Source organism: Anolis carolinensis, chromosome 3, assembly GCF_035594765.1.
Source record: "Anolis carolinensis isolate JA03-04 chromosome 3, rAnoCar3.1.pri, whole genome shotgun sequence".
Lineage (NCBI taxonomy): Eukaryota > Metazoa > Chordata > Lepidosauria > Squamata > Dactyloidae > Anolis > Anolis carolinensis.
The window spans coordinates 238,759,359-238,780,877 of NC_085843.1; the positions used below are offsets into that span (position 1 = coordinate 238,759,359).

Genomic DNA, 21,519 nt, shown 5'->3' on the forward strand with positions numbered 1-21,519 from the left:
ATTTTCTGTGCAGTGTTATTATCTAATTCAGGGCTTCTTAAACTTTTTCTACTCGCGACCTCTTTTCGCCTGACAAATTTTTATGTGACCCCAGGTATATAAAATAAAATGTTCACTCATAATTTTTCAGCATTTGCAAGGCTTGCTAACCAAGCCATTTTTTGTGGAATACAGCTGAAAGATTTTCTGCAAGGTCCCCACTGTAAGCACTGCACTTTGTTGCTAACAGATTGGTGTAAATTAGTAGCGTTCAGAAACCTTTTACTGGTGCCATATTTTTCATGACCCCAGCATTGAGCTATGGGGATCCTATTTGATGTCAGGATCCATAGTTTAAGGAGCAGTGACTGAATTGACTTAGGATGCCCCATACTGTTTAAATCCAGTGGGATCACCTAAACTTAAAGATTGCAGTGTTTACTAGGAAAAAGTGTGCATGGAGAACAGTGGTAAAACTCACAGCATATATACACCACAAGGTCTGTTTTCTCATTTAGGTGTCCTTTATGAGAAACTTTATACAATGCAGGGAAGTTTTTTTTTTTTTTGAGCCCCCGTTGGCGCAGCTGATTAAACCACTGAGCTCCTAAACTTGCTGACCAAAAGGTTGGCATTTCAAATCCAGGAAGCGGAGTGAGCTCCTGCTATTAGCCCCAGCTTCTGCCAACCTAGTAGTTTGAAAACATGCAGATGTGAGTAGATCAATAGGTACCGCTCTGGCGGGAAGGTAACGGCGCTGCATGCAGTCATGCTGGCCACATGACTTTGAGGTGTCTACGGACAACACCAGCTCTTTGGTCTAGAAATGGAGATAAGCACCAACCCCCAGAGTTAGACACAACTAGACTTAATGTCAGGGGAAAACCTTTACCTTTACCTTATCAGAACTCAATATTTTTTCCGATAAATCACTTTGCACATAACCTTCACCACTTCCATATAACATGTTATTTATGAGTCCTTCTCTCTCCTGCTTTCCTTAAACTCTGTTCCATTGCATGATGTGCTAATGCATTGATGCATCACTAATACAGAACTAGATATTTTTGATTGGCAAGATAAGACAATGTAATGATTACAAATTAGGGCTCAAGCAAAGTAGGGGGACCTTTCTATAGTTTTCTTCTATGGAAAAAATGTGTTTCCTTTCTTAATTCTGTTTTTTTTTTAAACTCAAGACACCAAATGCATTAAAGGACAGTCTTTTTATGGGCCAGATCAGCTGCTGTTGCCCTATTTCTTTTCCCTGTCTTTTTTGTATTAGTAGTGACACACTGACTTTTGTCAGCCAACCAAGTCAGACTTCAAAGTGACAGCTTGGTTCACCTTCAGTGATAATTACCACATAGCTAAATCTGTACGATGCCGTCATTATTCCCGGGGAGAGTGAAACCTATTTGAAAATGAAATATGGCACAGAAGTAGCAGCCGATCAGATCTACAAAGGAGTTAATTTTGGAGTGCTGCCAAAGCAGCAATCATTCCAGCCTGTGCGTAGCAGAAAACCTGCATAAAAGATAAGCTTTAAAATGGCTGGTGGTAAATCATCTAGGATCTACACACAGACTGTTTTTGGGTCACAAATATTTCCCCAATATTTGACACTAGATTGCTCTAAATTCCTCTTTTTGCGTTGGTTTTTTTTGCATTGTTGATTTTACATTATCCTCACATGGAAGTAGTTATGTTGAATTTAACGGGCATTTTTATATGTTTACAAGATTTGTACTTTTCATATATAGAAACAGGGACTGCCAGAAAACATGGCAGCATGAAATGCAACTATGAAATAATCTATAAAGCTGGCCATACATTCTTCTATTCCATTCTCCCCCTTCCCCTGTTTTTTGGTCTGCTCTCTCCCATCAAACACACATTTTCAGTCCTCACTGGGCTTTTTTTTAGTTTCTCGCCCTCAAGTGCTTTACAAAGGGTTCCCCAAGGTTTCTGATACTTCCCTCTTTTCTATATATCTTTGAATATTAGAAATAGGAGGTAATGATTAATATGAAATAGAAACATGCTGACAGCACACTATTCCTGCTATAATTGCATGCTACTATTTCTCTTGCTGACTGTGCCTCTGTCAGTTTAAGTGCATGTTAGTCTGCGCTCCTGTTACTTTAACAAGCTCTAACAAAGGATAAGCCTAGATTAAAAAGAACAGTGTTGTGGGGGAGAACATATATCTTGTACTGCCTTTCACTAGTGATCTTATTGCTAAGGAAACTGAACACAGTACAAGAAGGTGATGACACCTATTCAAAGCACTCCTGGGTCTGTTTTTCATTTGTTTTATTTTTACCCCTAATGCATGTCTGCCGTTAAGTTCCAATTCAGATTCCTGCTCTTTATTTCACGATGTATGTAACGACAATTGGATTATTTGCAGATTTTATTAAATTGCTCCGTCTCAGAATCTCGGTTCTTGTGATGACCCATGGGCCTTGTAGTCCTGCTCAGGACATTGTAATTCCTGATGAAGATGAAAACTTGGGTTTTTTACCTTCCCAGTCTGAACTGGATTCTTCTCAGCCAGATCTTTCCCAGGCAGATCTGGGAACCTTGCACCTGCAAGAAAGTTGTCTCCCAGAAGTATGTCAAACAAGCCCAGAGCCTACTTCTCCCGTGTTCTTGCGCCGGGAGTTTTGTAAACAACAGAGAAGTTTGGAATCAGCTTCGCGCAGGAGTGCGAGGATTGCAGCTAAGAATGTGGCCAATTAAGACTGCTTCTCGTGAGAATCTTTGGGGAGTCTCACATCTGGTCTCAGAGTTTAGCTTTCGGTTCTGATTCCCAGAGAACTGCTTCGGCGGGAAAGTTAGACTCTATTTAGGTGTTTTACCCGCGTAGTAACTTCGCGGAGTCAATTCGTCAGCCTACGGAGCGAGTTGTGTCTGGACAGCGCGCTCCGATTCAAGCCTCGCTCCTGCTCAAGCCTTGCCTTGCTATCCAGCCTTCGCCTTGCTACCCAGCCTTTGTTTATCTACGGACTTTGCCTTGTTTCCCAGGATCAATCCTTGTCTTGTTCCACGGATTTTATCAAGTTATTCCACGGACCTTGTTCTTGTTCTTAGTTACCTTGTTCCACGTTCAAGCCTTGTTTCAAGTATCAAGTTATTTCCTAGCCTCGCTCAAGTTTCATGGACTAAAGGACCTTGTCATCTCCCCTCACTTTGCTTGGCAAAGTGAGTGTTTCGGTTATTGGATTACAACTTTGGACCTTAATATTTCTTATTGGACATTGCTTTTTTGGACTAATTCTGACCTTTCCTGGAAGGTCTAATTCTGGACTATTTTCTACACTTGTTTTTATTAACTTTATATATTCCTTCAATAAAGATATTAGATAGATTCTGGCCTCTGTGTATGGTTATTGGTGCTCTGCAGCCTGGGTCTTGACAGTTCTCTAGGGCAAATCCATGGTCCACTTCTGCTGAAAGTTGTAGGATCTTCTCTACAACTTGGATGTTGACCATAGAGTTGCACTGGTGGACCTGGTTTTTCCACTTTCTGGGGGGAATCACCCATATCCCTGTGAAAGTGGAGGGCCTTTTGTACTATAGTCTTCAAGGCTATCTCATTTGTGTAAAAACCTAGTCATTCCTTTCTGTTTTGTAAATCTATAGAGCTAGCTCAGATTATTGGTTGAAAATGTATGCACAAAGATGCTCAATTCAAAACTTGTTATCAACCACAAAATCTCCAGGAATTCCCGTCAACCCAAGATGTTCCCATTTCACCACATTAACAATATAATAAAAATAACATGTGTTTTAATAAATCCTCTTGTATTGCACATTTTAATACTGTAGAATGCTTTATGAATAGCTTTGTTCCTAATGTTTAATATTTGCCATTTTTTTTCATTCTTTTTCTTATACTTCTCCATTGGTGAATCTTTCAAGGTTGCCTTAATTGTAAAACACATTTAAACTTTGAATAGAACATTGTGAGCACTCTTATCCATTCACAAAATGACTTCCATGGTAGACAAGGCCAATCACAAAATACAACCTCGTATTTTCCGAAAGGCAAACCGGTGAGAATAAAATAAAAGTAACTTACTCAGGAACCAAAGCTGATAGCAGTGGTGCAATCTGAACTTACAAACACAAAATCACCCTTTTGAAACCATGTCTTCTCCCTCAAGCATCTGTTGTATAGAAGGCAAATCAAGAAAGTGCTGACTAAATATCAGGAAGAGGTCGGATCTGATCCACAGTGCTTAGAAAAATAAATACACCACCAGCACTAAAAATAAGAAAAAAAACCCAAAATACATGGACATCAAAACCAGCTAACCATATCTGCCCATTTCCCCATACATGTACAACCACATTTTGGGATCTTATGAAAGCAGGCTTCAGTGATAAGGGCATATACTTGTATACAACAACAAAATTTAGTACTTTGTAGATTGCATTTCAAAAATCCACTCTGTGTAAATCTTTTGCAGTGTGGTCCTATGCTAAGCTGTTAGTGAAATCTTTATCAGGTTGACTATCCATGGAAACTCATGCAATCGGAAGTTAAAGTCTTAAAGGTGTCACAAGATTCTTTTGCTGTTTTTATAAACTTTCATAGCTTGATAAAAGCAATAGTCTTTTTAAATACACAGTTCTCTTCTAATACACATTTAACCATAGGTTCCCACTCTTCTGGTAACAACATACATACGGTACTTTTAGATACACTCTAAACCAGGCATGGGTAAACTTCGGCACTCCAGGTGTTTTGAACTTCAACTCCCACAATTCCTAACAGCCTACCAGCTGTTAGGAATTGCGGGAGCTGAAGTCCAAAACATCCGGAGGGCCAAAGTTTGCCCATGCCTGCTCTAAACACAACTTTCACAAACTCATTTAGTTTTTAATAAGATGGAGTTTTGATTATGCACCTGTAATTTAGCGAACAGAATTCCTGAATTTGTACTTATATACAAAATGTTTTCCTATTAATCTAGGAAATGATTGTTTCATTCAGTAAAAATAGCATCAAACCTCAACTGGAAAAAAAATTATGCAATGTGTTTTACCACCTTCCACTTGGTAGTATTTTGTTTGTCTTACATTCCCACTATAGTACTTCCACTATCCCTAGAATAAACAATTTTGAATAATACCATTAGGTTTGATTTAGACATATCCTAGACTTCTGTAAGCAAAAAAAGTGTAAGGGAGGTATAAATATAATACAGTGTTCCCTCGCTTATCACAGAGGTTACGTTCCAGGACCATCCGCAATAAGTGAAAATTCACGAAGTAGGGACACTATATTTATTCTATATGTGGAGGAGAGCAATGCACAGACCACTTACTACAATGCAGTCTGTACTTTATTTTAGCAGTTACAATATACAGTATACCGGCAGAGAAGAAGAATGGAAGCTAAATTACCCTTTTTTATTTCCAACCCTTCCCTACCCTCCTACCCTCTCCCTTTATTTCTCCCTTTCCCCCCCTTCCAAAACCCTTTACACACTGCAAAAACCCGCGAAAGAGTGAAAATACCGCAGTAAATGTGTGCATTAATTTTAACTGAAAACCCACAAAACAGTGAGGGAACTAAAAGTGAACTGCAAAGTAGCGAGGGAACACTGTAATGTGATTGGAGCCCCCAGTGGCGCAGTGGATTAAACCCTTGTGTCGGCAGGACTGCTGACTTGAAGGCTGGGTTGCTGACCTGAAGGTTTCCAGTTCAAATCCAACCCGGAGAGGGCGCAGATGAGCTCCCTTTTTAAGCTCCAGCTCCAGATCCATGCGGGGACATGAGAGAAGCCTCCCACAAGGATGGTAAAAACATCAAAGCATCCGGGCGTCCCCATGGCAACATCCTTACAGACGGCCAATTCTCATACAGCAGAAGCCCCTTGCAGTTTCTCAAGTCACTCCTGACACACACAGAAAAAATGCAATTTTTAAAATAGGTGACAGATTCCTATAGACACATGATAATTTCACAAGGAATTGGCACTAGAAGTCTCTCTGTTAGCTAATAATTGATAAAAGACTATTTAGAATAGGATAGTTATTATCTTTTGGGAGAAAACATTATCAAGCTTCAATTATCTAGATTCTATTTGGCTATTTAAAAACAATCACTTTAAAGTTAATGGAATAGTGTCAGATGATAAGACGTGATAAGGCTTGGCAGTTATTGTTTGCAAAAGGATGTTGCAGCTGAAGAAAACTGCTATAATGGATGACATTTGGCATTGTGGAAAATATATCAAATACATAAAATAGATTGCGGTAAATGTTGGAACTGCTGGAACGCAAGGATAGCATTTAGAATGTGTATGTCTCGAAGTGTCATTTCTGCTCTTAATCTTCTTGATGAGATGCTTTGCCACACGCAGAATGTAAGCAGCATGCTTAATAGAATGAGTGATGTCTTTATTGTATCCTTCTTTTTGCTCAACTAGACTCTTTTGGAGACAACAACCAACCTACTCAATCATGACCTCCATTGGTCTTTACGTAATTTAAAAGCATCTGTGACTAGAGGGCTCAATCCCAAGCAAGATTACTGCTGTATTTGTCTGCAGCAATACAAGAGAAGACAAGAGACTTCTGACCAAATCATAGTATTCAGGTAAGTAAGGATCAGAAAACCTATAAACAGTGATCAATACAAACTGAAAAAAAAACAAAAATTGTTCAGCCATCTGTACAACTGGGATATGCCTGTAGATGGATCACAGATTAGTCAAAACTATTGTTTTCATTAATGTCATTAAATCTTCCATTTCAGTCATTTTTAAAGAGACATTTGAGTATAATATTTTGATGTGACCGTGTCCTTGAACCACCAGCTAAAATTTGGCAAGGGAGATGGGTGGTCTCATTTCATCCAAGTTAGTGATTCTCAACCTGTGGGTCCCCAGATGTTTTGGCCTACAATTCCCAGAAATCCCAGTCAGTTTACCAGCTGGTTGAGAACCACTAATCTAAGTCATAGCCCTTTAAACTGGTTGCCAGCCATGGAATAGAAATAAAGCATTATTTTAAACAAATAAAGATGACAAAATTCTTTTTTTCGTGTCAGCAGTGACTTGAGAAACTGCAAGTCACTTCTGGTGTGAGATTTGACCGTCTAAGGATGTTGCCCAGGGGACGCCTGGGTGTTTTGATGTTTTTCCATCCTTCTGGGAGGGTTCTCTCATGTCCCCACATGGGGAACTGGAGCTGACATAGGGAGCTCACCTGCTCTCCCCGGATTCAAACTGGCAACCTTCAGGTCAGCAACCCACCTTCAGGTCAGCCGACCTACTAGCACAAGGGTTTAACCCATTGCGCCATCAGGGGCTCCAAGATGACAAAATGAGAAACAATTCAGCACAAATCCTCTGAGTATATTTATCAGAAAAGGTCTGTGTCTGCAAACAAGACATTTTCTGTTAGCATTAGAATGGATCTTTCCTGAATGAAACTTCCTTGTCTGCTGAGATTATGGTTAAAGAGAGGGACATAATTATTAATACGTACCCCAATATGATATGTGCTGTTGATATGTGGAATCTTTAGGTTTGTTTGCTTGTCTGTTTTAATTTCAATTCCCTGCTCACTGCACAAAGCAATGTTTCAGATCTGCTAAGGAACTGTAATATAAGTGTAGCTATACTAGTAAGTCTGAAACGTAGCTAAAGGAGATAATAATAATATACTTTATTTATATTCTACTCTATCTTCCCGAGGGGATTACAGAACACACATACGGCAAACATTCAATGCCATTATACAGTTAACAAGGACAGACAATACATAGACAGAGGCAGGGCCGTAGCCAGAAAAAGAATGGGGGGGGGGGGTTGAACCCCTACCCCCCCCCCCCCCCAGCTACAGGCCTGTCAATATTTGCTTGAGAGAGCTTGCAGTTCTGGAGGGACTCTTAATTTTTTGCATCTCATAGACTTAGCGTGGGGATTTGGTTAACCAGTTAAAATTCATGAGTACAGTAATTTTTTTTAACCTGAAAATTTTCGGGGGGGGGGCTGAACCCCTAAACCCCTCCTCCCCCGGCTACAGGCCTGGACAGGCTTTTCCCATGATAACAATCCAAGTAATCTTCCAATTTGGAATTTCAGAATTTCACCTACATATAATTGAACAAGGGTTTCATCCCTTTGATTGACCTGAGAGATAAAATGCCTTCTCCAGAAAGTTACTTTCCTTCAGGAGAGATAGCAAGAGCTTCTCATAGTGCTATTCCATAGGCTACATAGTACACTATCCCCCTGTTCCCTTGTATTGGAAGGCAAGGGGCCACTTTGCTGGGGAGGGGGTTATTTCCTGTGTAAACAGAAAAGCAGTAACTTAAAAAACAAATGAATGCGCAGCATTGGAAATGAGTTCAGCCTTGTGGGACAGGAATCTGTGTTTCCAGGCAACATCAGTGGTCTGATGGAAAACTGTAATTAATATAGAATAGTAGGAGCACTTACCTCATGCCTGTAAGGACCATCTAATGTAAACCTCACAGTCAGGCAAAAACTACTTATACTTCCATAATTGCAGGAAAGAACAGTAAGTGGAGCTTTGCTTACAGAACCCTGTGTGCACAATGTCATTGCTATCATTTGTCTTTCTAACAGCTGTGGCCATTTGTACCACTCTCTTTGTTTGATGAGTAAAGAGTGTGGCATTGAATCAAAGGGACAGATAAGATGGACTTGCTTTAAATGCAGCGCCAGTCACAAGGGAGGAAAACTAAGTGAAGCTTCCTCCGAGCTGAAAAGAAGAACTCCGGTGTCTCTGTCTCAGGTAAGACTTAAGTTGGCGGACCCTCCTTTTGGTGGGCATTAAGGAACCCTTGCAAAGTAAGGCTGATATTTCACTGACTGATAAAAACTTCCACTTCTTTGAAAGTTTTTGAGATAGTTATTTCTGACTGAACAATGTGTTTTATAATAGGCAAATGACTGCATCTTGTCCTAGAATGTATCAGTGATATCTTTTCTGTAGTGCTCCTGTTCTATGCAAGACGCATAGCAGAAAATGGTTATTAGTAATCTGCCATTTGAGATAGTAGCCCAGCTATTTATCTATGAGTGTGTCAAATGATGGATAAACACATTAGCTTTTGCCTTCAAATATCAAGCTGGGACACCTCCCTGGAATCAGATAACATCCACCTGCTGTTTCAAGGTGAAAATGTTCAGATAAGGAAGGACTAGGAGTTCTGAAAAACTCTGCAAGCAAAAACAGGCAGTGCTCTTTAGATTTAGTACTGTGTCTCTGTAGGTGTGTATATGCATTAGACATGTGCATTTGGGGGAAACCTTGTCTCGTTTTGTGTCCCGGCTTTCGTTGGGGCCCCCGATCCATTTTTTGTAAGCCCCTAAAATTGGGAGGGTTGTTTTAGGTTCTTTCATTTCAGGGCCCAAAAACGGACCATGGCTCCCCTTCCCGGCATGCATGCTTCTTACCTGGCACCTGCTGTTTTTACTCTAGAATAAGAGATGCACTGCTGCAGGTGTGCTTGCCTGCATGTCCTGCCACACACTCACTCTCTTTCCAAGTTCAGATGCACATGAAAGCAGGTTTTCATGTAGAGCAGATTTTCATGTGGGAAGGGGGCTTCTCATTTTGTGCTTCCAAAGAAATGGAAGACACAAGAAAAATGGTAGGAATGAATTTCACGCACATCTAATATGCATGTGTGCATATGTGTAAAAACAGGTTTGCATATACATAGACATGCTAACCATATAAAGTGCTTTATATCAGCCAGGAATTCACAAATAATAGTAACACTGGCCAACACACATTTTGATGCCCCAAATGTTAGACCTGTTTCTGGGCATATTTGACCGGATGATTCCAAAAATGCTGCAAGTTTTCCCCTATCAGCTCTAGTTTTTGAGAATATATGCCGTATACCAGTTTTCATCTGCTTGCTGGGAGCCGTGGTGGTATAATGGGTTAAACCCTTGTGCCAGCTGGACTGCTGACCTGAAGGCTGGGTTACTGACCTAAAGGTTGCTGGTTTTAATCCGTGAGATGGGGTGAGCTCCCTTCTGTCAGGTCTAGCTTGTGGGGACATGAGAGAAGCCTCCCAGCAGGATGGTAACACATATGGGCATCCCCTGGGCAACGTCTCTGTAGACGGCCAATTCTCTCACACCAGAAGCAACCTGCATTATGTTCTTAGGTTGCTTCTGACATGATAAAAACTGCTTGCCCATAGAAAATCATAATGACCATATCTAAAGAGCTAAAATCTAAAGAGCCTAAAAACCAAGATTTTTTTTGTTGGGCTGTGTAATAAGCCTAAACAAATAAGGTCCCAGATATGGTTGTGGGGAAAAAAGTAGAAGGGAAGTGTACTGAGTCACAGTTGAATTCTGTGCACATCCATGTTGAAGTTAGTATAAACAGAGACAAATGTTTTCCATAGGGAAGTTTTTTTTTTTCATGGAATGTGAAGTATGTGTGTATGAAAGAGGGTTTTTTGAGAATGTGTGAAGAAAATGACTTAGATACACTGCTTCCTCTAAATGCCTCCCAAAATTGAATTTGCATTATTTGTAGTTTCATCACAGTGCTGACTCATGCTCTGTTTGGAAGCTGCTTAATGATAATTTAGAAGCTTTAAGTAATCCAGCTGCTAAGTCAAAGTAGTAGAAAATCCTGATTTCAGAGTATAAATGTTATACACTTGAATTGGATCAGAGAAAACTAATATCCATTGAAGACAAAGAATGACTGCGGTGGGAATTGATGTTTTGTAGCTAGAGAATGCTTAACACACCCAGCAAAATCTCCTGGTCCTGAGACCTGGTTCTACAACAGCTCAAACAGAAAACAATTAGATTTGAAATTAATGTTTAAACAAATTATTTCTTTAGTGAGAATTCATTGCTTTACTCTGTTTGCACTGAAGTAGAACTGATTCATGCACTCTCAAGCTGCATAATGCGAATAGTCAAATAACTTTCAAAAAGGCAAGCTGTTTGTTCTCTGCATCTGCTTTCAACTGTCTGTTTTATAATTTGTTTGGCTTTTGAAACTGGTTGAACATGAAGTAGGTGGACAGTTTAAAGTCCTTGAGCACTCTTTAAGATAAATACTATTCAACTTAGTGCATTCCCTCCCCCCCTTTGAAGACTACATTATTTATTCTCAAAGTTGTATGGGCTCAGTATCTGCAGGGTTTATTTTAAGGAAATGTAGAAATTTTCCTTCTGCAATTCCTTAATACTTCTGTCAGGTGCATTTCTATACAGGTGAATATCCAATACTTCTGGACTCCATGTAAAGTTTTGTATTTGGATTCTTTTAGCTTTCTTCAGAATGCTTTGAGCAAAAATGGATTGGTACTGAAAATGCCACCAAGCATCTGTAGTGTATTTCTTAGTACCATTTCTACTCTTCCGAAATGGACTGTCAGCTTGAATTTTGAAGTAAGGCTGAGATTTTTATGTGAACTGACAGCAACCCAACACGCTCTGTTCTCTCTCTTTCTCCCTCTCATCTGTGAACATCCATCTCAGCAACCACACTGGAAAACAGAGGCCATGCCAGGGAAATTGTAGTTGTTGGTTTTTTTTTAAAGGAGTACGAAGGAACTTTTATTTAATAGCAGAAAGTTTAAATGTATTTCTGAGGTTTGCTTTCAGTCTCCAACCTGAACATTAACAGGATAGTTTTCTCTAGACCTCTGGACTACAATGCAATGCAGTTTTTGTATTTATTTTTTAAATAACAGGAAGAAGATTTCGCTTTGTTCCAAGGCAAGCACTCCTGCTTTATCCACCCTTTTGTTTCCTTCCTTTTGGTTTACGGACCATGACAGGCAAAAAGGAAAGACAAGAGTAGCCCAGATTGTAGTTAGTTGCTCCCGGCAAGAACGGCACACTGCCAAGAGGAGCCGGAAGGAGGGATTTCAGAAATGACAATTGGCAGCACAGTCCATTTGAACCCAAGGCAATGTAGACTGCAAGAGCAGCATAAATGTCTGATGAGAATGCAAGAATGGTCACCTTATTCACACGCACATGGCCTCGGCCCAAAATATGTCCCTCGTTCCGCTTCCTTCTCTTTGGGAGAATAAGGTGCACTTATCATCCATGGGGTGATCTCTCTTTGCACAAACTATTCCCTTGGTTACAGAGTGTATTTTTATTTATTTATTAAGTCAGAAGCAAACTGAGGGTACAGTTGTAATGTATTTTAAAACACAAGCAAAGTTAAAAAGTCGGCATGATACTTAAATGTCCTTTGACCAGTCGCTGGCCACTTGGAGTACCTCTGGTGTCGCTATAAGAAGGTCCTTCATTGTGCATGTGGCAGGGCTCAGACTGCGTTGTAGTAGGTGGTCTGTGGTTTGCTCTTCTCCACAGTCACATGTTGTGGACTCCACTTTGTGGCCCCATTTCTTAAGGTTGGCTCTGCATCTCGTGGTGCCAGAGCGCAGTCTGTTCAGCGCCTTCCAAGTTGCCCAGTCTTCCGTGTACCCAGGAGGGAGTCTTGCATTTGGTATCAGCCGTGGCTTGAGGTTCTGGATTTCAGCCTGCCACTCTCGCTTGCTGAGGTGTTCCTGCGAGTATCTCTGTAGATATTAAAAAACAATTTATTGATTTAAGGCATTGGCGTGCTGGCTGATATCCGGACAGAATGTAAAGATACTTCAGAAACTTAGACAAATAGAGCGAATCAGTTCAGTGTGTTGAAACTAGAGCGACTTAAGGCTACCAGTGGTCACTGGACTGATACAATGGTTTCATTTTCTCTCAGGCATCTTAACTTCTGCTCTGGTGTGTTTGTTAATAATTATTTCAAACTAGTAATCATGTCTCATCCTATTAATTGAAACAATTTCCAGAGGGGTCTCCATGATAGTTGAGCGCAGCAGAAACAACTATCATGGCAACCCCTCTGGAAATTGTCTCTACAACTAACAAATTTTATTTGGCAAAACTTCCATCTACTGGAGTCTATTTCCTATGGGTTACGTAGTGAAGAATTTTCAAGTCCTTGACACTTTTGTGTTATTAACAACTGGCTGCCCCTGCTTTCATCCCTTCTTTCTTTTTCTGTCCCTTCCCTCATAGCTGTTCCCCTTTCCTTTCCTTTCTTTCTTTAATTCCTTCCTTTTTCCTTCTCCTTTTCGGTCTTTCTCTGCTTCTTCTCTTTCATCCCTCCCTTTCTTAGATATATTTGCTATCTTTGTTCCCCAGTGACATTACAGAGGGCCATTGAAAAGAAGGAACGCTTTGAAAAGTTCACATACTACGATAGGCATAGCAACCTTCTACAAGCCCCCTATACTAGTTATTTGTTATGTACGTACTCGATTATAAGCCGACCCGAATATAAGCGGAGGCACCTAATTTTCCCACAAAAACCTGGGAAAACTTATTGACTTGAGTATAAGACAAGGGTGGGAAATGCAGCAGCTTCTGGTAAATTTCAAAAATAAAAATAGATACCAATAAAATTACATTAATTGAGGCATCACTAGGTTAAATGTTTTTAAATATTTACATAAAACTGTAATATAAGACTGACAAACTCTGATTACCGTATATACTAGAGTATAAGTCAACGTAAATATAAGCCAGCGAGGACCCTCACTCGAGTATAAGCCATGGGGGGGGGGCTTTTCAGCCTTAAAAAGGGGCTGAAAAGCTCAGCTCATATTTGAGTACATATGGTAATTGAGATCTCTTACTATAATGTACAGTAGAGTTCTGGTTATTCAACATAAACGGGCAGACTGAAAGTCGGATAACCGGAACTGTTGGATAATAGGGAGGCCCTATTATCCCTCCCGGCAAGCCAGGTGCTTGCCAAAGGGAAGAGTCTCATCCCTCCGGCAAGCACCTGGCACTTTGGAGAAGCCCACTCCATGTTGCTAGGCAGCAACACGCACCAGGCTTCTCTAAACCAGGTGCTTGCCGGAGGGACAAGACTTCCCTCGGGAAAGCTCCCAGCACTTTGGAGAAGCCCAGTGCGTGTTGCTGCCTAGCAATGTACAGCGGGTCTCTCCCCAGTGCTGGATGCTAGCCGGAAGGGAAAGTCTGTGCCACCCTTGTCTCGTCCCTCCAGCAAGCACCCTGGAACACGCGGCCTGGCAACCAGATAATATGGTACGTCGGATAACCGGAAGTCGGATAACCAGAACTCTACTGTATGCCTATACTGATATAAAGTTTCCCCTTAACTCTATGTTGTTTGAGGTTGTGGGAGGGACTGCAGACCATGTGATCAGTTCTGGGACTATTCAGACTGAGACTCCATGTGAGATATCAGCACAGTTTAGAAGTCAGTCAGTACAGTATGTAGTCTTGAGTGTTAGTGTAAAGTCAGTACCAGTATGCTGCACTGTATAGTCAGTCTGTATTGAGTCAATGTTCAGTAATGTATTAGACTAAGGAGAGTGTTAGTCTTTATGCAACAGAGAAGAGACTAAAATAGAAGGATTTAAAGAACTTACTGTTTAAACTCTCAACCAATAAGAAATGTACCTATATTCCAAATACATGAAGTTTGTAAGTAAATCAACTATGTTACTTTTAACAAAGACTACTTATTTTGGTCTCTTGAGAGCATGATTTCTTGGGAGAGTGGATATGTTTTTGGGGCAACTGAAATAACACTTCTGAAGATCTGCTATATATTTTGTGCATTGGCATATCTTTGTTCCTAACAGTTCAGAGAGATAACCAGGTATATCAGTCTAACAACTGAGAAGCCTAATTTGCCTTGCATGAATACTAGTGGATATTCACCCCTAAGGAGAAGAGTCACTCAAACGAGTATTTCACTCTTCTTAGGAATATTATACTTTACAAAAGGTTATGACTATTCCAAATAGTATGAATGTCAAATTAGTCTTCCAAAGGGTCATGCTTCCAAAAGGCTATGGAGATTCCTGGTTTTCCAAAACATTACAGAGGGCCATTGAAAGGAAGGGTAGCTTTGAAAAGTTCACATACTACTGAGACAAAATAGCTCTAAATTTGTGAGTAAATTTATTGCTGTTTCTGATACCTTCAGCTGCCAATTTAAATGAGAGATTTCTGTGCTTTCTGCCTTTTAAAACAAGCCTTTGGAAAGTTTGTAAGATTAAGCTGAAATATGATTTTCTCAGGGCAATGATGAATGTTGTCTTGAAAACCAGGCTCTTCATCAATCACAGACTTGATCAATTATCTGAAGTTTAGCTGAATAATGTAGTGCTTTGCCATTTTTTTCTATTGATCTTTGGGGGTAAGACAAATCTTGCTTTTTCAGTCCAGGTTTGAAACAAGTATATGTATATAAGTGGATGTCTCAGTCCATATATCATGGTTTGGGGGGGGGGGGGGGGGGCTAAAATTTTAGAAAATTGTTGTTCATATATGTTTTTGGCTTTTTCAACAAATGCTGTCCACCTACCAGAATCCCTCCTCCATCATTCCACTTATAGGTCATTTTGATTGGCATGTGGCCAAAACTCTATTTATTTATGTATTTACAGTTTTTATATTCCGCTCTTCGCACCCCAAAGGGGACTCAGAGCAGATCGCAGAACATATATATGCAGCAAACATTCAATGCTGTTTATACACTGATAAGACAGATAATTGTACATAGTTAGAGGTATATATAGGCTTTTCCCATCTTCTGGCCACGGGGGATGCTTTCACTCCGTCTCCCTGCCAAAGAGCTTTTTTGTGAACTTCCTCCTTGAATAGGTGCCTTAAAATACCTCCCTGCTTTTAAATGGTACCTATTTATCTACTCACATTTTGCTTTTGAACGACTAGGTAGGTGAAAGCTGGGCTAAAGGCCAGGAACTCACCCTGACCGGCACTTCAAACTGGCAACCTTTTGATTAACAAGATTTACTGCAGCTGGTGGTTTAACCTGTTCTCCTAAAGCCTGGCCCAGAATCTAGATGGGCAGGAGAGGAAAATATCTGCCCTGATATAATTGCCTACCTCCTCTATAGATTAATACAGAACCAAGATTGTTACTTTGAAGGTGGGGAGGAAGAAGATAAGTTATAACTGGAAATTTCTATGCTGAAATAGTTAGTTGATGTTATAGTTATCATGAGTACCTTGAAGCTGTTTTTCCTCAAAAGAAACTAGAATAGTTACCTTTTGTTGCTGTTTTCAAAAGCAATTGAGCAATACAGGTTGATGGCATGTGATATGAAATTCAGCCAAGTGGATTATAGCCACATTTAAAATAAAGCATAAACTCTAAATAATGTTTTAAGAACCTTGGAAGGAACAATTCCTCAAATACCATCCTTGACAAATTTTGGGCATTGCTGCTCTTTCCTGAAACTGCGAGAATAAAACTACAAAGTGCTTGCTTCTTTCTGAGGCCCACGAGCTGCTTGTAAGTTTTTCTGAGCAGCACCAGGAGTGATGATTGGTTTCTCTCCCCAAAATTGAAAAGAAATGATCTTTTAGCTATTTTATTTAGATTTTCCAGCAAGGAAAGAACGGAGACCTTGCAAATGCAAGATTCATTGGGCACAGTGTATGACCTTAAAGGAATAGTAGCTTGACGTTTGATAAAATACTAGCATTTACCCTTCACTCCTACTTCTCATCCCTTCCCTTCCCTAATACCTTTTCATTGTTCTTTTCTCTTCCTTCCTCCTTCCTTCGTTCCTTTCTTTCCCTTCTTTTTCTCCCATTTCCTTTCCTTCCCTTTCTGCCTTCTCCAGCTCTTAACACACAATATTCCCAAGCCAATATAGCTCTCTTTGTGGCTCTTTCCTTCCTTTCCCTTATACACATGCCACTTTTCTTTGCCAGTGACATCACAGAGGGCCACTTTAACTAGCAGCATCCTATGTGGTACAAAAAACATACATACATTGATATACAGGGTGTCCGTAAAGTCTCTTTACCATTTAAATGATAAATAAATTTAAATGGTGAAGAGAATGTAAGAACACCCTGTGTATGTATATGTGTGCGTGTGTGTGTGTGTGTGTGTGTGCGCGCGCGCACGTGTGTGTGTACGAGTTTAGGTCAAAAAGTTTTGCCTCCTGTGTCATAAAAACGTTATAAATGAACATAAAACAGCAGAAGTTGCTACAGATCATAGCCTGAACTATTCTCTACGCAAAATTACCATTCAATATAGTCACCATCAATTTGTACTCATTTGTGCCATTGTTTAGCCCCGTTATCAAAACCATTTTGGAAATATTCAGGCTTTTGCTTCGTGACCCATGATTTTAAAGCTGTCTTTTTGGACTTCTCATTTTGATGCCTCGGTTAAATGATGGTGCAGTTGTGTACAAATTAATGGTGACTATATTATAATAACACACTTTATTTATATTTCGCTCCGTCTTCCCAAGGGGACTCAGGGTGGATCACAGTACACATACATGGTAAACATTCAATGCCCTTTGGACAGACAGAACAGACAGAAAGGAGGTGCGTTGTGTCGAGTCCAGCTTCGGTGCTTTGCAAGTTGTGCTCGGATGCAGCCACAGGGGAATCCTGTTGCTCCATTCTCTATGACGAGGAGTCATCAGGACTTCCTCCTTCCTTTTGGTCACCGGCATTTCTGGTCCTTTTCTTTTATGGTGCTGTGAAATACCTCCCCCTCTAAATTAGCGGTACCTAATTTCTCTAATTACAGCTCTAAGCTGTTTTCGAACTGCTTAGGTAAACAGTGAGCTGGACTTGACAGTCAGGTGCTCACCTCGACCGGGTTTCAAACTGGCCACCTTTTGGTTGGTTAATTGATCTTATTACTGCTGGTGATTTACCAGCTGTCCTAAAACCCAGCCCATAATATGTTGAATGCTAGCTTTGTGTAGAGGATAATTCAGGCTATGATCTGTAGCAACCTCTGCTGTTATATGTTCATTCATAACATTTTTATGACACAGGAGGCAAAACCTTTTGACTCACCCTCGTATATATGTATATATATAAATGGTATTAGAAGACTACCTTGTAGACAATTTATTATACAAACCATTTCAGATTTCACCCCTCTCCATACGATCATGAGTGAACAAGTGATAGTATCAAGAATTTTCCTTCAAATTCAGTATAGCTGCTGCAAGGATATTTGTATTTCTTTGGAAGAGTTTCAAAAAGGTGTTTTTACTATGACTTTGGAATGGTATTCTGCAGTCCTCTTCACACGTAGGATTTGAATCAAAGCAACCAGATATTTAGACTGGTTGAGCAATCTAATATCTAGGTTATCTGTTATTACTTATTTGGCTGGTTCCTGATGTTTGAAGCAGAAATTGCACTATGAGGTAGGGATACACCCGGTGCAATGACACAGATGTCAGATTGCTACAAAATTCCCTACAGCATTGAATAAAAAGATTTTCTTTAGTTTTTTTAAAAAAAAATGCCTAGCAGCGCTTGTTTCTATGACAACAGGAAAATTGCCTGCAATATCTCAGCTCATCAGCCCAAAGAACAATCTGATTGATAGTTACATACAAGTTAGAAACAGCAAAGGGGGGCAGAAACGTTACATTTTTCTTGTCTCGAGATAAGAACCGATTACCATCTTTTACTTTCTTTTTCCCAATGTGTCTGTTTCATGCTTCTGAAGAGAGGACACAATGTCATTTATCTACAGTAGGTTTTTTGCTTTGCAAGTATGTTAGTTGCTATTACTTGAAAACTTGCATATTGAGAGTGAATGTGTAGCACTTGTTTGCTCTCCAATTGAAAAAGAAGAAGGGAAGTGGATTAGGAGATGAGATGCCAACACAAAAGCCCTCTTACCATTTTCCCCTATGTTACATTTTTAATTCTAAGCTTGAATCCAGTGTGTTGTCTAAGGCTTTCATGGCTGGAATCACTGGGTTGCTGTGAGTTTTCCAGGCTGTATGGTCATGTTCCAAGAGCATTCTCTCCTGACGTTTTGCCCACATCTATGGCAGGCATCCTCCGAGATTGTGAGGTCTGTTGGAAACTAGGCAAGTGGGGATTATATATCTGTGAAAGGTCCAGGATGGGAGAAAGAACTCTTGTCTGTTTGAGGCAAGTGTGAATGTTGCAGATGGCCAGCTTGATTAGCATTGAATGGCCTTGCAGGTTCACAGCCTGACTGCTTCTTGAATCCAGTATTTAAACCAACATTCAAGTTTACTCAGAACTAAGTGGACAGCCCCATACTTTTAAAAATAAAGGAGAGAGGAAATAAAATATATAGATGTATGTGACAGTTAAACCCTTAATGTTTAATCAGAATTTCCATTAGTCAGCATTGTAATGTTGACAGTATTTGGGAATACTAATATTCTTTGGGATTGCAAGTGTATTACAGAATGGACCTGCCTACATTGAAACCTAAATGAAATTTAGCTCAACCCTGCCCTCCAACTATCCCTAACGTCCCCCAAAAGCTTTGCATCAGAGTCCAAAGATCCCTGAAACAGAAGATTTAGAAATATAGAAAATCAGTAGGATGTGTTCCTTGCATGAATGCCTTTTTGCCAGCATAAGTCACCTTTGGATCCATGGCGACGGATGTTTCCCAGCCATCCAGAAACGTGACGCTGTGGCTTTTTCATTTTATTTCCCAGTTATCATAATTATCAAATTTCACATTGAGTCTGTAATCCTAGGTACATTGTCCTTGTAGTCAGTCTGTATTACTATGGGATTTACTTCTAAATGAACACACAAGGGATTGTTCTGTGCCCATTATTTATTCAATGGTGTCAGCTCACAGCAAAAATAAAACAAAATATAGGTAAAAATACAGTGATTATAATGAACGTTTTAAAAAATCAACATGAATATAAAACAGTCTAAAGGCATTTAAAACATAGCATGAAAATAAAGGTATAGTGTGCATGGGTACACACACACACACATATATGCATATATATAAAAGACACTTCTGCAACAACCAGTTAATCACAGATAACTATTCAAATAAAAAGGTATTTGCCTACTGCTGGATATGAAGCAGATGCGGGGCAGCCTAGTCTCTCTTGGAATAAAATTTCACAGCTTGGGAGCAGCCATTGAGAAAGTCCTTACCATCTATGCCTGTGGCAGGGAGAGGAAGGGGGGAAAGCCTTCCCTTGAAGGGCTTCAACTCAGCAGGCTCACATTGGGAAATGTAGTTTTTCAGATAGTCTGGACTCAAGCAATATAGGGCTTTATCGTCTTTTTCTCTTGTGACCCTCTACCCAAAACAAATGGATAACCAAGATCAGGCTCTCCCTTGAACCCTGATGATTTTGCATTTAATGTCCTTCAGGGGACATTAAACAACGTGACATTTTCTTTAGCATGGGCAGTTGCATTTCAAGGATTGGAGCATTAACCTTTATCTCATCTACAGATATGCCGATTGCTAATTCATCCAATGTGTTTCCCCAGCCACTCGCTGGGAGAACTAATTATTTGACTTGCAAGAATGCTATGGAGGTTGAAAGTTGAAAGACAAGGAGCATAAAACATAATGCTACAAATGCTATGTATTGGAAGCTCTGTTTTGTACGTGGTTTGCACATGAGCCCCTGACGTGGTTAACTACTCGGCGTCCTGTTTTGGAGGCGATCCATTACTGCACTTTGAAGACTGGGGATTGTTTAATCCCAATTAGATATAATTTTGGGGTTTTCTGACTAGTGACTGATAAGGTTGATGGTGTATATGTATGACTGTGTATCATCTTTGATGTAGGATGACCACACACATATAGGTAGGTTTCATATTGATTTATAACCATGATACTCTATTAAGAACTGAAATCATCAAGTGTATGGGCCTCCTTCAGAAGACAGGAACTAGAGGTGAGCAGTAATTGTAATTTTTTTTTATTATGTCAGAAGCGACTTGAGAACATATTGGAAGTCGCTTCTGGTGTGGGAGAATTGGCCGTCTTCAGAGACGTTGCCCATGGGACGCCTGGATATGTTAACCATCCTACTAGGAGGCTTCTCTCATGTCCTCGCAAGCTAAAGCTGACAGACAGGAGCTCACCCCATCTCACAGATTTGAATCAGCAACCTTCAGGTCAGCAATCCAACCTTTAGGTCAGCAGTTCAGCCGCACAAGGGTTCCTAGTAATTATTTAATCTGTATTGTGATTAACAGAACAACAAGCTGAGCGTCTCCATAAACAAAGTCCTTGTGCTCAATATGTATACCAGACAAACAGTTCTTTTCAAGCTCTTTTATAAAAACGCCATTCTTCCAGGTTTAATTTAATTGGGCATTTTCTCCCGTTTCATTTAGATTAGAATATACATATGCTAAGCTTGAATTCAGTGGATGCTTGTCTGTAATTGGCTATTTTTGTTGTTTGATCAGCTTCATAAACATATTGCTCTAGTTTTGTGAAAGTTGAATACTCAGGTCTGATTGAGCATTGATGTATATATAAATGCCCTGCTTAATGAGGATGATTTGTGTTAGTAATTTTGTAATATTATTTTTTAGACCAGTTCAGAGTCTCTGCTGGATCCTCAGCAAGCCCAAGCTTTTGACCAGCTTTGTCGTCTGTACCGAGGAACCTCCAGGGTAAATTTATGCTTTAACTTTTAATAAAAAACATAGTGAC

General features: G+C 40.0%; 1 protein-coding gene across 1 annotated transcript in view; it reads left to right on the forward strand.

Annotated features, from left to right (window-relative positions):
- vps8 (VPS8 subunit of CORVET complex) overlaps nucleotides 1–21,519 on the forward strand; it is a 146,099-nt gene that overhangs the window by 114,055 nt on the left and 10,525 nt on the right. Inside the window, exons 43-45 of the mRNA XM_062976463.1 lie at nucleotides 6,426–6,595; nucleotides 8,595–8,763; nucleotides 21,399–21,479. Of these exons, the coding sequence (XP_062832533.1) occupies nucleotides 6,426–6,595; nucleotides 8,595–8,763; nucleotides 21,399–21,479 (420 nt within the window). The remainder of the gene's footprint in view (nucleotides 1–6,425; nucleotides 6,596–8,594; nucleotides 8,764–21,398; nucleotides 21,480–21,519) is intronic.